We start from the raw sequence: 15,362 nt of genomic DNA, 5'->3' as shown, positions 1-15,362 counted from the left end.
CAAGCCTCACTTTTTTGGTCAAAATCGTCAAAAAGATCCTCTTTTTTTGCCAATTTTTCATTGTATTTTTTGAATGATTCTATTTTTATTTTGTTTATTTTTCGAGTTCGTTCAACTTCACTTTGTATGTATTTTTAATACGCGAGTCTAATTCATTTCATATGAAAAATTGTAAAAATAACTTGAATAAATTTAGCGATGGTTTTATTATTATTGAATTGATTTCAAGTTGATGAAAACGTCCTACTCTAATGTAAAAAATTGGAAGTCCAAATAAAAAAATTGAAAAAATTGATCTGTCAGAAGGTGGTGATTTTTTTTTGATAGGTAGTGAAAAAGTAGTGATTTTCGGTAAACAAATTCCTGTAGACACCTTGTCAGTATGGCTTCCCAAGGTCATCTGTGTGCCTGTCTGGCTTCTCAAGGTTGTCTGGTTTCTATAAGTTACTGACCCGGGCTGTGTGGCCCCCTAAAAGTCGTCTGTCTGTCCACTTGTCTGTCCACCTGTTGACCTGTTGAGTCTTTCGTGATCACTAACAAACCTGTCTGGCTTCTCAAAGTCGCCTATCTGGCCTCTTAAGGTCACGTGCGTCTGGACTCTCAGACTGCTCTGATGTCCGGACCACGCGCTCTTACCTGCTTCAACGATGTTCTATCCTGAAATGCGAGGGGCTAGGGGCTTGCAGGAAATCAAAAACCTTTACTGAGGTGAATTTTTTTCCAACTCCAAGAATCTCCTTATGCTGTTTACTCTATTTCTTCCTTTCTCAATGGACTATAGGTACAATTTTCTGACTAGAACTTATGTTTCATCAAAAGTTGTAATTTTGTCCTCTTCGCAAGAGATCAATTTCTGAATTTACACAATTTGTTTATTTAAGCAAATAGGTAGTTATGACCTCTCGTAATGTTGTACATTGAGTGTGAGAAACTCGCGGAAGAGTATGGGGGGTCGCATCATCGCATGTCACTTCATGAGGTCATTTCACTCTTGTATGTATTTGTTTGTGGGTAATTTGTTGGTGCAAATCTTTGAAAATTCGCCAAAAACAGAAAACGAAACATCAGTAACTAAGAATTTGGCCATCACCTGTCTTCGTGTGTATATTTGCTAATGGTGGTAGGTGTAGGTGCGAGGTGTGGTTTAACCATTTAGTGCTCATAATTGACGGGTGAAATTTGAAAACTTTCATCGCGCTTTGTGGGTTCTGTTCTGTGTACGTAGGTACGTATATACGTAATTACGGAGTAAAATTAATTAGGTATTTATCCGTGAAAATCAGGTGTCACAAAGGAATCCTGTCAAATCTACCTTGTTTGAATTTTTTCTGTGTCGGCTGAGCCTGATTGGGTGCAGATTGAAGAAAAATGTAAGAAACTGCATTGTCATTTTGAAAAATGACTTGAAGTAGCCCTGAATTTTTCGTTCATTGTTTTGAAAATTCTGAATACTGAGATTAGAATTCTGAATTTGCAGTTCTTGGCGCAGTACTGGGTTTCCTTGTACAACTACTTGCATGAAAAATGTTTTTGAATTCATTTCGAAGAAAACAATTTCGAATAATTCATTGGAATTTTTTGGAAAACATTTGTCAAAATCCAGAATAATTACATATGTTTTCTTTTCACTTCACTCAACTCTGGTTGGCATGTATAGCAGCATCTGAAGCTCCCTAGTATCATCAGTAATTTGAATAGCTGCTTTATAAAAGAGAGGCCTTGAATTTCTTGGGATTTCACAGTGATGTATCTTGAAAATAATAAATCTACGCGAAATCCTGTTAATTTTTACCTCACAAATTCAGATTTTTTAGTGAAGGCTCTTTTTTTGGAATTTTTTTTTGATTTTGAAAATGACTATTATGCCATCGAACCATTCTTATTTGTCACATTATCCTGAAACCACATTTATAAATTTCATTTCTAATAATTTTCGAATATTTCAAAGATTCCGCTTCTTTAATTCTGTGTTCTTGGAAAACTGAATGCGAGACCTCCGATCGTGAGTAGCCTATGTGGGCGAAATGCGGTCTCGATCGGCGATTTCCAAAGATCTTCTCTCCCTCGGCCTCCTCGAATCTTTTTCACTTTCTCAGAATCGTCTCGTTCCTTAGTAAGCCTATCGTCTTATAATGATAATCTGCATTATACATCTTCTTGCTAAATTCTAGTAACTCAATTCGAACTCGAAGAGTGTAAGAAGTTGATTCGCGATACCTTGTATAAGTTGTAAGTGAATAATCGGCCGATAATTAGGTTGTTATCAACAAGTACGGGGCGTTTTGTGAAGTTAGTTTCGCGGGGGAAATTTGTTGTACTGCGATTGTTTGTGAAAGCGCCCGGCTATTAACTCGCGCCAATTTATTGTCAGATTTTGTTTTCTATTCGCCTTATTACACAGTATGTTGTATGCGAGTATATGTACGAGACTATGTTGTATGTAGGTACTTGTATGTATTTGTTGACTGTAATACCAATCCAGTGCAGTGTATAGTGTTTACATTTAGAATCGCCAAACGCCTTAGGGGAAGCTGGCTGCAACCGTGTAATGATTTAATACAAAAACATAGTAGCTGATTTCTTGACCCGCGGCAGCGACCACCGACTGATCAACCAACGTGTTGTACAGTGTACTAATTTTTTGCAACTTTTTTTCTTCATTGCACCTATTTACGTACGTTGTAGAATGTAGATGATGAGATTGTGTTTCTCGGCTATATTTTGTGTAGTCTGCCGTGAAAGAGCAAAACAACAACAACAACAACAGCGGCAATAACAAGAGTAGCGGCGGCTGCAGTCGTTCACCGTTCTCGAAATTTTTTACGATGTAATTTTCTCGGATCGCTGGCTTATTTATGTTGTACGGTGGTTTTTCGATTGTAAATGAGCTAAATTATATATACAAGAATGATTAATCGTCGAGAAATGCGCGTGCTACTCGTTGACCGTGAAAACGTCGAATTGCCTTTGAAAAATTTTTCACTGAAATCGATTGTAAAAAAAATTTGATCGGTTATTTTTAGGGTTTCGGGTTTCCTTAAACTTATCTGCGAACGTGCAGCTCGTGTTATCGTAAATTATAAGCGACATTTTTGAAAAAAAATTGCGCGACGACGGTGTTTTTTTTTCTGCTTGAAATTTCGAGCACATACCTACTTGTTGTCGAATCGTTCGTCGATTAAATAAGTCTCGAGTGGCGGACGACTCCGACGCCAGATTTTCAAAATTCAAGATGTTCGAAGAAAAACTACCTACCTAGGTATTTTATCGATGACGATGATGTAATAATTATTAATAATTGAACGAATTATCAATTTTTTTTTTGAATTATATGTTCAATCTGAGGGATTGGTAATGTGGAAGGGTAAAGAAAAATACTCGCAAATGACTTATTCGTAATTTATTTCGTCCATTGTACTCGACAACCACGTTCGAGTTCAGATCGATGTACTTGTGTAGGTCTAGGTACTTGGGCGTGCGTATGTAAGTGTATTAGTGTAAAGTAAAGTGTAGTACTATGTACTATGTGCGTCTTTGAAAGAAATTTTTTTTCGTTACACTTGGCAATTTGTTTTGATAGAAGATCATTTACAATGACTGACAATTTGAAAACTTGAACATCACAATGACTCAAATTACCTTGAAAGAAAATGATGACGTTTGCCAAAAGTTATAAGTTCGTTGGACGGATGTCTGCTTAAGAAAACAAGGTGTTGTACACTGAGCGTTGTAGTTTCGGTTAACACTTGTACCCATTCTAGATAATCGATTCGTCATTAATTATTTAAGCTAATATATTTTTCGCGTCGATCCTCGCTCCTCCTTGAACGGAATATCTTGCCTCTGGGAGAGGTGCGTTTGGGGACTGAATCATTTATTTGCCAAAAAAATACTACATTATGTGTAAAAATCAGTTCATACGCAGTTCAAGGAGATTGCAGCGGGGAGGTTCCACGTAATTACGTGGTAAAAAATGGACGGTATCGGAGTTCTTTCTCCTTTTCTTGAAAATTTCTCGCTTTTTCCTTACTCTTCATTCTTGGAATAGAGTTCTTATTGGTTGATTCTCTTCAAGGAAAATTTTAAGTCATGGATATGTTTCTCAATGCTTAAAATTTCAAATTGAAAAAAAGTCTGACAAAATATCTGAAAGTTATTTTTGAACCAGTTTGATACCTTTAATAATTTTAGTAATTTATTGATACTTCTCTCCCTCCAAGTCTGACACAATTTCAGAAAAAAAAAAGATTTTTTAATTGGTACCTATTTTTATTGTTGACTTAAATCTCTTAAAATTCGTATTTTTGTTACTTTTTTGTTTTTTGTTTTTTTTTGGTTGAAGAAGTCAATATTGTATGTCGAAATTTCCAAAATTAGTGGAACAATAATTTTCAAAATTCTCTGGAAGCATCGAAACAAATGATCCTGGCTTTTCGTCTGCCTCTTCCATCTGCTGATAACGGTTCAAAACACTCTGACTCATTCTCCGGTAGCTGATTGATATTTGAGAGATCCTGAAAATTGAGAAAATTGGATAAGTCCTGCATTTGTTAACGTGGTCTTGAAAACCCACAGAAATGTTGGGGGAAAAATCAGAAATGCTACTTTTTTTTGTTGCTGAAAACCCGGTTGTTGCAAATTTAGTTTTTGAAGGAATTCTGATTGAATGATATGAAAACTATGAGAAATCTTAGCTTGACGAATCTGTTACAATTTGAGGAGAAGTGTCGTTCTTATATTGCACAATTAATTGAGAAATGACGGAAGGCTGAAGAAACCTGAGTTTCTAAACAAATTCCCATAATTATGTTGGGAGGCTGGGAGCACATTCATTTTGAGGATAAGTCTGAAAAACCGAGAAAAGTCGCTGAATTTGGGTTTTCTGAAAAATAAAAAGCATGAAAATGTCGGTGACATTTTTCATTTTCATTCTAAAATCAGGAAATTTTTCAAAATTGGCAAAATAATTGATAATTCTGAAAAACTTTAGATTTCACTCCATTTTTCCAAAAAAAATTTTCTTTGCTGGAAAATATTTCTTCAAAAAAAGTGCGCACTCTGTAAAGTGGATTTTTTAAGGGAGAAGGGTTGCAAATCTGAAAAAAATTCCCTGAAAATTTTTTTAAAAGGTTGATAGAAGTTCTGCAAAAGTCAAATTTTTTTTTTGTTTTGATTTGTACATAGAGAGGATTGGTTAAAAATTGTGCTATAATCGAAAAAAATTGCGATCGTTTCATACACTACACAATTTTGTTTTGAAAAATTTTCAAAGAAAAGATTTCGTGTGAAAATGAGAGAATAAATTCCAAGAAAAAGAGACCTTGAAAAAAAATTTGAAAAGGCCTATTTTTTTCTTTATTCATCTGCTAGATTACGAATCATTCATATTGTAAAAAATTACTTTTACATCACAATCGCGCGAATTGATCTTTACAACTTCACCGTTTGGTAATTATTGCTGAGTACACTCGTACTATAGGCCGGAATCTCAAATGAATACCGAGAAGAAACACACACACCGAACATTAGTTCATAATGTACCTTTATCGACGTATGTATACTTTGTGTACGTCTACGTATAAAAGGTGTTGTAATTTCCAAAGCTTTACTTTGTATATCACAATCAAGACCGTATCATTGTCTATTTGAAGGTGCACGTTTATGTATGGAGGCGATTTTTTTTCTTCTTCCAGCGTATCGATTGTTATAGTTAATTAATCCGTTGATGGGTAAAATAGGTTCATTTTCTGTAGAGCATTGTGTTTTCGCTATAGGTGTTTCTTTGTTGTTACGGTTTCTGTTCTTAATGTCAAGGTCTCCCTCTGGAAGATTTTGTCTCTTCGTCTCGCCACACAGCCACACTTGTTCACTCTCGGAGCGAGTATTTGTGCTCTTTGATAAATTCAATCATACAGCTACAGGTCAATAAGCAAGTGTCGATATTTACGAGATTCGCGTCGAATGGTTGTTGTGTTGGTGTCTGGTGTGGTCCGTAATCACCATCTGTACTGGTCTAGTCTTCGTATACTATGCTTGCAATTAAATGATTATTTTTTTTTACCATTTCATTATTCGCGTTACCCGTCACACGTATATCCAGATCCACCTACTGACAACCTAATGAATGATGTGGATGAGATGATTCTTCGTAATATGTGTACGTAAACGTATACGTAATGTACGTGTACGTGGTTTGGTTTCGGTGTATGAAAATGTTGGTAAGCCTTCGTCGTCGCCTGAATGATATACAATTTAAAAAACATTTTAAGCTGTTTGATAAGATCATATGGTCGAAGAAAGCGCACACGTTTGGGTGTGTAAATGCACTTTGTGTCAGCCAAATGTAAGTATGCGGTGTACGAGGTGTGATATTAATACATCGAGTGTAGGTTTTAGGTGTCTGCGTGATGCGAGAGATTGTCTTCCTTCCTTCTTCTTTGGCTGATACGATTTCGTTTCTAATTTTCCAACGTTGTTCAACGGCCAGGGGTTGATAATGTGTGGATTCGGTTCGTTTGAGGTGAGTGAAACGAACGTTGTTATGGTGTAATGAGTGTTTCTGAGAAATCGCGACTAATGAACATGCGGTTTGATGAAATAACATATGTGAGGTTATGGTGACAACTGACAAGGTGTGCATTCTGTGAAAAACTTGGGATACCGGGAAAAGTCGGAGAATTTTCCCTCTCTAGAAAAGTCTCGGAAATGCCAGGAAAATTTGATATTGTCACATTTTTTTGTCAATATTGTCAGAAAATCCAAATTTTGCAAAAAAATTCCCCACAGTTTTAATTTTTGTTGAAATTACGTACTAAGAGATTCTGGATTCCTTGCCTGATCATCCGAAAGGGATAGATTTCCGCCTTAGATGTCCAAGAAGTACTGTGTTTTTCGAAGTAGCCTGATAAAAATCTGGGTTTTTGACAAAAACGCCAAAAAATTCTGGTTTTTTGGCTTAAATTTTCAAAAACATTCCCAGGTTTTGCCAAGATTGACTGTGATGTTTTTTTCTGATAAAAGCTGAGAAAAGTCTTACTTGTTAGTTTTTTGTCAGAATTTTCAAAAAATGAGATTTTTAGCCATTTTTTGTCTAACATTCCGTAAAAAGTACTGTTTTCAGTCTCGATTGAAGCCAAAATTGCTAAAAAAAAGCTTCCACTCCCCCCCCTATTTTTAGAAAGTTACATTTTTTGCCCACATGGTCTAAAATCCCAAATTTTGGTCAAAATTGTAAAAAATTCAAATTTATGTTAGAATGTTTAGAAGATTTCAATTTTTGTTGGAGAAATCCTTTTTTCCAAAATTTCCAAAGAAAATTCCTGTTTTTTGACAAAATTCATGCCAAAAAGTCATTTTTTTCTGCTTAAACTGCCGTAAAAATGTTGACTGAACTGCTACAAAGAGTCTTGTGTTTCTCCAAAATTGCCGAAAAAAGTTCTTATTTTTCACCAAAAATTGTCGGAAAGCTTCATTTTTTGCCGGCATTGTAAGGTATAAAATCCTAAATTTTAGTCAAAACTGTCAAAAATGCAAATTTTGGTCAAAATTGTCAAAAAATCAAATTTTTGTTGGAATGTTCAGAAAATTTTAATTTTTGTTGAAAAAATCCTGTTTTTCCAAAATTTTAAAGAAAAAATCCTGTTTTTTGACAAAATTTATGCCAATCATTTTTTCTGCTTGAACTGCCATAAAAATGTTGACCAAACTGCTACAAAGAGTCCTGTCTTTCATCAGAATGGCCGAAAAAAATCCCATCTTTTGCCAAAATGGTCTAAAATATCTGATTTTTGTCAGAAAGTCCTGATTTTTTTGCGAAGATTTATACCTAAAAGTCCTTTCTTGTGTCTAAACTGTCATAAAAGGTCTGTTTGCTTTTTTTATTTCTTCAATCAAACTTTGTAATAATAATATGTATATAATTATTTTCCTTCTTTTTTTCTTCTTTTTTTTAATGTAATTGAAACATTTTGGCTTCAATAAAGTCCAGCTTGGGGTAATTTAAAACTTCCTCTTTACTAACTTGGAATTCCCTCTTTGCTGTTTGATTGTACGTAGTACGTACTTAGTTGATATTAAAAGAGTCTGGATACTTATGTTGGAAAAATTGGTCTGTAAAGATTAGTAGGGAAAATAATTTCTTCAACGTAGTGAACTTCCTATGTGATAAATTGATAATTTTATTAATACATACATACAAGTAATATTCAGTGTACCTAATCTAAGAATAATAATAAATTTATTTTTTCGGCAGAATTTTTGTCGTCATAATGTATGTTGTATGTATTTACTTGACATTGAAGTATCTATTTTTATGCTAATGCTAATATTTTTTAAAAATTTTCCTTAACTCAGTTTTCCTATTAGATCGACAACATCCTGAAACGTAAAAAATTACCCATCGTGGTCGGTGGTACAAATTACTACATCGAAGCGGTGCTTTATGAAATGCTAGTCGAACCTGTAGAAGAAAATTCGGTTTTGATCGCCAATCGTTGCCTTGTGCTGAAAGATTTTAGTCAAATTAACCAATGGAAAACCTACAAAGGTTCAGTTTTACCCACTTTGAAGAAAAACGAGACTGAAAAAAACGACACGGACGTTGTCGAAGAAAGTGAGACTGAAACGAGCTGTGATATTAAGAAAATAGTCACCAAAGATGATATCAATCTGTTAATCGGACAGGTCAAATCGATACAATGTGATTTTAGAAATTCAATCGAGAGCATTCTCGAGACGATGAATTTAACGTATCAATACTACAGCAGAACTTTTTATCGAATCGGATCTGGTGAGCGAGATTCGGTCAACGATGAAGATTTAACCGGTATTCGCCAACCTGCTGATACAGATATCGTTGATATTTTGCATTTAGAAACTAGAATAATGGAGGAATACATAAGCAGTAATTTAAAGCATATGGTGAATTATTTAAATGATAAGTATGATTTTATCGAGTGTGATATCGACGAAAATGCCACCAGCGCTCCGAAATACGAAATGGATTTGGAGGAGTGTTACTCGGTGTTGAGTCAAAGTCAAGAGTTACCTTTCGCCAAGAATTTCTCATTCGTGGACGGTTCGCGATTTTGGAATCTACCAATGGTCTGTCGGTTATGGAGTGATTCGTCTTGTGCTGTGATCGGTGCCGATTATGGTCAGTTATCCGATGAGTTTCGCGATGTGTACGAACGTCGACCGCATTTAACGACCAATTGTTATTTTATTTTTAAAAAATTCGTCGAATGTGTGATCGCGTTAACGACCGTTAGAATTAAACGACTGAATTTGATTCGAGTTGTCGACGAAGAAACTTTGCTGGATTTCAGTAACCATGATCTTTACGCCGAACTGAAGCTGGTCGATCCGGAAATGCTGATTAAAATTCATCCGAATAATCGACGGAAAGTGATCAGGTATGGTGGATTTCTTTTTTCAGCCTAGTATACATATTAAGTATTATGTAGATTATTATTTGAAGCTATCGGGTGTCGATTCTAGCTGTTGATGGTCAGAAATCAAATCGACTCCAAATTTGATGGATTCTGTTCGCCTGGATGAAACTGAACTTGACCTATGACCTTAACCGATCTTCATCGAAAAAGAATCGCATCACTTGTAGAATCGACAGCACCGGTAGATAATATCGATGCTGCCAACTGCCAACTGTTTGTATGGGATGGCGTGTTATCGTATAGCAATCGAATCGTAAGATTCGCGTAAATTAAGATAGAAAGATTGCCGACCGAACATGTGCTCTTCATGTTCGATCTATTAGTCGAGATAGTAAATACAACTGACTTTTTTTTTGCGCGCACGTTCGCATTACCGAGGTAATTTCAAGTTATAAATGGGCGTGAACAGGCGTTTTGTCTATGATTAATTCCGAGTTATTCATCATGTCAAATTTACAGACCGGTTTGGTCGTTTCTGATGTGGAGGTCTTTTTTTACTTCCTGCGGTAATTACTTTTAAAAGCCTAATTAAATTATAAAGCGCCGTTTATTGAATGAAATGATACCCGGCCTGCGTATCGTTTTTTTTCCTTTTTTTTTTCATTTTGTTTTGTTTCGACGTACTAATTGATGGTGATTTAAATTGCTCGCCGTTCGATGCTGAATGCGTTATTTTCAAAATATGTTTACAATTTTGGCTGCGAATTTTCGTTATCAGGTGTGACGCGTGGTGGTTAAACTGGTTGATACGAAATTATGTAGGTAATTAGAGTACATACAAAGTGCCTATAAAAAGACATAATGAGTATTCGTGAGGTATACGATTATTCGAATATCAAAATTTTGGAAAAGTCGATAGTAAATGAGTCAACGACGATGGCGCCTGTGAAAAAATTTGTACCGGTAACTTACATTTTTCTGTAGAATGTCAACAATTTCAGTGAAAAAAATTCTTCTCGGCTTGGATTTTCTGATGCAGTTTCAATCGCAATCCGCGGATTATTGCTTCGGTTTAAATACACGTTGAAAAAACCATTAAGTTTAATGTTCTGCGAACTTGGCGACTCGATAGTATGCATTATAAGAGCGAGAATAAACGCCAATCACTATTTTAAAACCAAACCCATTGCGTACACATCAATTTGATATTTTTAGACAAGTTTTTAATTTTCGCTTTTTTGTCGCGGTGTTTAATTTGTTCTAAAGTGTCGCGGCAGCTTTTAACGTGGCCCCCTTTTTTTTTCATCATCGAGTCTGTGTTCTCGTATCTGACTGCTGGCCTGTCTGTGCATCAGTGTGTGATGGTTGATGGGTTCTCATCCGCTATAGTAATTTAGTAAAGAAGAGAAAAAAACTACGAGTAATATAACAGTTGGCAATAATCACAAAAATTGTGATTTTTATGCCCCATGTACCAATACATTATTTTGTGGACAAGTTGGCGTTCATAGTATGTCTTTGTCGTGTTTAGTCATTGGTGTGTCCACTGTCCAGTGGTTGGGGTTTCAATCGAATTTTCCACCTCATTGTAGAGGAAGCGAGGATATTATGGGAGATGAGTTTGAAATTTGGTTCTGATTAAATAAATCCATTTTTATCAAGAGTGTAATGTGTGTGCCCCCTCCCTTTGAAACATTCTGAAATTGATTTATTGAAAATTGCAGAAGCTGCTACCCAAAAGTGAAGATTTTTAAAGATAAATTCTGGTTTCTATATTCAAAAAATGTCATTCTAAAATTTTTCAATTTGTTGTTGTTTCCTGGTCTTGCATACGTCTATGGACCAAGAAAATTTGATTCCTCGTTACTTAGCTGAAACTTGCAACTGAAAACAATTCACAACTTTCTCCAGATTCAAAAAAAAAAAAAAAAAATCAAGTTGAAAGAAGTAGGTACCTAAATTTGAACTAAATTTGCAATTTGCAAATTATGATTATTAAAATTTTTAATTAGGTAGGTGGACTTTATTACGTTTAGTGTCAACTTTAAAGCCTATGGAATGGTTTGATATTGATTTTACAATTTTTACTTTCGGTCTGTCAATCTGTCATTTTTCTGTTGGGGTTAAAAATTTTCAAATTTTCAAAAAACAGAAACATTTCTGATTTTTAAATTTTTTTTGAAAATAATTGCGATTGTTATAATATTTTATTCCTTTCAAGAGAAAAAAATGCGACCTAACATAAGTATATTTTTTTAAATCCATAAAATATTGAATTTTTAAAAATTTTGAAATTGACTTTTCTACAGCTTATTATTTCTCGTTTCAAAATCAGCATATTCTTTGAAAATTTTTTAGGTGGGAGGGAGGAGGGGTTAAATTCAAGTGACTGCTTGCAGTGATTTTTTTCAAATCGAAGATTCGAAAATTCAGTTTCAAAATTTTTGTTTTCAAAATTATTCTGCCAAGATTTTTTGGATAATTTGGTTTCTTGGAATATTTTAAAACGCCTCTAACAATAACAGATCTCAAAATTATTTTGCCTAGAATTTTTTTTTGAGTTTTTGAAATTCAAGATAACTGTGGGGAATTTTTTTTTTTTAGAAAGTTCGGAAACGATGCACATTCTATTTGATTAAAATTATTTAAAATCATACACATAACTTTTTATTTTTATCAGTTTTTTTTTCAAATTCGAGTGACTGCGGTGAATTAATATATTTTGAAATTATTTTGCATTTTGTTTCCTGTTTTTTTTTTTTTTTGAAATTTTAGTGGCTGTAACGAATTTTGTTTGAAATTGAAACATTTGAAATTTCATTTTCGAAATTAAATTGTATAGAACTTTTTTTTTGAACTTTCATTCGAAAATTACATTTAATATATTTTTTTTCAAATTCTCTCAAACTATAAAAAAATTAAAGCAAAAATTTCGAGTGGGTAATTTTTAAATTAAGACTTTGATTGATGAAAAACATAATTAATAAACAAAAAAAGTGTATGCATAAGTATAAATTTTGGAAAATTTTTTCTGTTATTTGACTCAAATTCAAAAGCAACTGCCAGGTTGGTGATTGGGAATTTTTAAGCGACCGAAAACCTCGCTGTCGCCAAAGATATTTTTCTGATTGGCTAGCGTCGGCGTATTTGTGGGCGAATAGCACGCTACAGTCACTCTATGAGTGTCAGCGCATTCATAAGCGAATTTTCACTACACAAACGAATTCCCCAAGCGAACTTTTGGGCGATAAAATTACATTTCACGCCAATTACAGGCGAATTTTTGCCCAATGGGGCATTTTCAAAAATATTTATCATCACGTGTAAAAGTACCCGTAATAGTACTCGCCTTTCGGACACTTTTGTTAATAAAAGAGGGTGTTTTGAAAGGGTTCGTCGTCCACGCCTGTGATGATGGCATATTGTTTATGTTTGTCTTGTCCTTCAATTAATGTACAAGGTTCCCGCTGCTATGAAGAACGAACCGAAGTCGCGTTTTAATTATGATATTAGAAGCCTTAGATACTTGTGCCAAAGGTTCAGACGTATTATACCTTAATTATTGCTCTTTTAAATGTTAATTTTTAGTTCGCCGGTAAATTGAGCTCTCAATCAAACACCGTCTCGCCCATATCTGAACACAAACGAGATTCTTTGTAGCTATCTACCCTCTAGAATATCGCCTAGGAAATTTAAGACTTGTTTCTCAGCCTGGTCTAATTTTTTCTCAAATTTCATATCGCCTGTGGAATCCGAGTATTAGATTTACGATCTGTTATAGTGCTCTAGTGTGTTGTTTATCTTTGATGTTGACTCTAGGGTCGAATTGATTAGTGAATGCGGATTTTCTTACGTTATACTCGTATGTTTGGTATTGTTTTGATTTTAATAGCGGCAGGCGGCTGTATTTTAGCAGAGATGGGGTGAGTTTGAGACGAGTATGAGTGTTCTGAGATTGGACTGTATATTTCGATTCTTCTTCATGCAACTCTTCAATTTTAATGAGTTATTCGACTTTTTAAATAAACAAGTGAAGTCCAACTTTCAAACATTGAAGAAACTTGATGTTGGAATTGACAGGCCTCTGAGTTATTTGATTCGAATTCGAAGAATTATTTCATTTCATTCTTCGGAATCTGCCAATTTTCAGTTCGGTTTCTAAATATTTGATCGTTGAACTCGAATTGATAAGCGAATTCGATGAAATCGGATCGGAACTCCTTCGAATATCGAATGTAATTCCAAACGATTACGTAGCGGTTTAAATTAAGAAATTGTGGAATCAGCTGCACGATAAGATAATGTAGGTAAACTTTGGGCGTGCGAAAACTTCGAAAAAAAGACTGCAGTGCAGATAAGATATTCGTATGAGGAGATCATGGTGAGTTGTGAAAGTCTTTCGAGGAATTACTTGAAATATTTAAAAGTCGTATCACGGTTAATTTGTTGTCTGCCTGTTTATTTATTTGTTTTTTTTTTTAAGAAAGCCAGCATTTCATCCATCAGTGGTCATTTTTCACTCGGCGACGATTTAGAAAAAAAATTCTATTGTTAACGCTTATTCGTCTAGTATTGTTGTATTGTCCGTAGGTCTAGGTACATCACTATACTCATATGTAAATAGATATACCAAGAAACATTGTTGTGACGTAGCGCCGCGTCGCAAACCTCTTAGAAGGTCAGCATTCTTCAGGTTGATTTTCAATTTATCTTTATGGCGTGTTCAATTCATTGATGACAGCGCCGTGCTTGAAATTAACAAAATCATTAATTCAAAGGTAAAACGGTACCCGTCAAGAATTGGCGTATTCGCCGCCGCCTGTATTCAGAAGAAGACCATACGTATCGCTGAATTCGACACATGCCCTCCAGCCAGGAACCAAACCAAGTAATTTTCTACCGACATTCCAGTGGCTCTGGCGGGCGAAGATTTAGGAGTGTAGTAGCTTCGAATTCATCGATCACGTCCGACTATCGAGATTAAGTTTACTTCTTCGGTGTTGTCGAAGGTAGCGAACGTTTCACAGTACCTAAGACGTGTTTTGCGTAATGCTGAAATTGTATGTTAATTGTAATGGAGAAGATTCTGTGTTTATTTTTTTGCATTTTTCTCTTGGATTTTAACGCAGAAAATTTCCTGGGTGTTTTTATTTTTTTGGTAAAATAACTGCCATCCTTAGTCCTTCAGGGAAGGGAGTTTTTCACGAATTTTCAATTTCTTGCAAAACTGCCAAAATTTGAAAGCTCGTATTTCGAAGCTGGTTCAACTTGGGCGGAGCAACTCCGTTCACAGGATTTTCTCAAAAAAAAATTTCATTCATTTGAAGAAAAAACAGAGAAAATGATTCGCAAACCATCAAAAATGGCAAAAAATCATGAATTTTGTCAAAATATCCGAATAGTATCGATTTTTGCTGAGAATTGTCTTTTTATTGCAAAAATTCCAGAAAGTATTAATTTTTTTCTAAAAATTTCCCAATAGTCCCAGTTTTTCTTTTTCCCTAAAAAAAAGCCAAAATGTTTCATTAAAATTAACCAAAAAAATTCTCTATTTTTGTTGAGAATTTCCGAGTATTTTTATATTTGTTTATTTTTACTTTATCGTTTATCATTGGCCACTTCGTATGTAAAATTAATTGGCCATCAACGGCCCCTAAATTTTGTTTGTTTTGATCATATTTTGATCACAATAATATTGTTTTGACAAGGTCATTCGCCTTATATACGTCTATCAATGATGTTTTTTATGTAAAAGATCTTCGGGTCCTTTTAAATTTTAGTCGTGCTTATTTTGTTGACGACTTTAAATAAAATATGTTTTTATTGTTTTTCGTTTCCTCTGATTTCTCCTACATGGTACCCGAGCGTTGGTTTTTGGTCCATGTCCTCTGTCTCTTCTTTTGGTCTGCGTAAATGATCGGTAGTAACGACGGCGATTTTTTAAAATGATTCTGGTGATGGCGACGTTGA

General features: G+C 34.7%; 1 protein-coding gene across 1 annotated transcript in view; it reads left to right on the top strand.

Moving 5' to 3' along the window:
* The window catches only part of LOC135840678 (tRNA dimethylallyltransferase), a 130,561-nt gene that overhangs the window by 47,262 nt on the left and 67,937 nt on the right, over positions 1-15,362 (top strand). The window contains exon 3 of the mRNA XM_065357303.1: positions 8,365-9,413. Within this exon, the coding sequence (XP_065213375.1) occupies positions 8,365-9,413 (1,049 nt within the window). The remainder of the gene's footprint in view (positions 1-8,364; positions 9,414-15,362) is intronic.

The sequence above is a fragment of the Planococcus citri genome, chromosome 3 (genome assembly GCF_950023065.1).
Source record: "Planococcus citri chromosome 3, ihPlaCitr1.1, whole genome shotgun sequence".
Lineage (NCBI taxonomy): Eukaryota > Metazoa > Arthropoda > Insecta > Hemiptera > Pseudococcidae > Planococcus > Planococcus citri.
The sequence above is the reverse complement of the archived record's forward strand: the minus strand, read 5'-3'. Positions and strand labels throughout refer to the sequence as shown.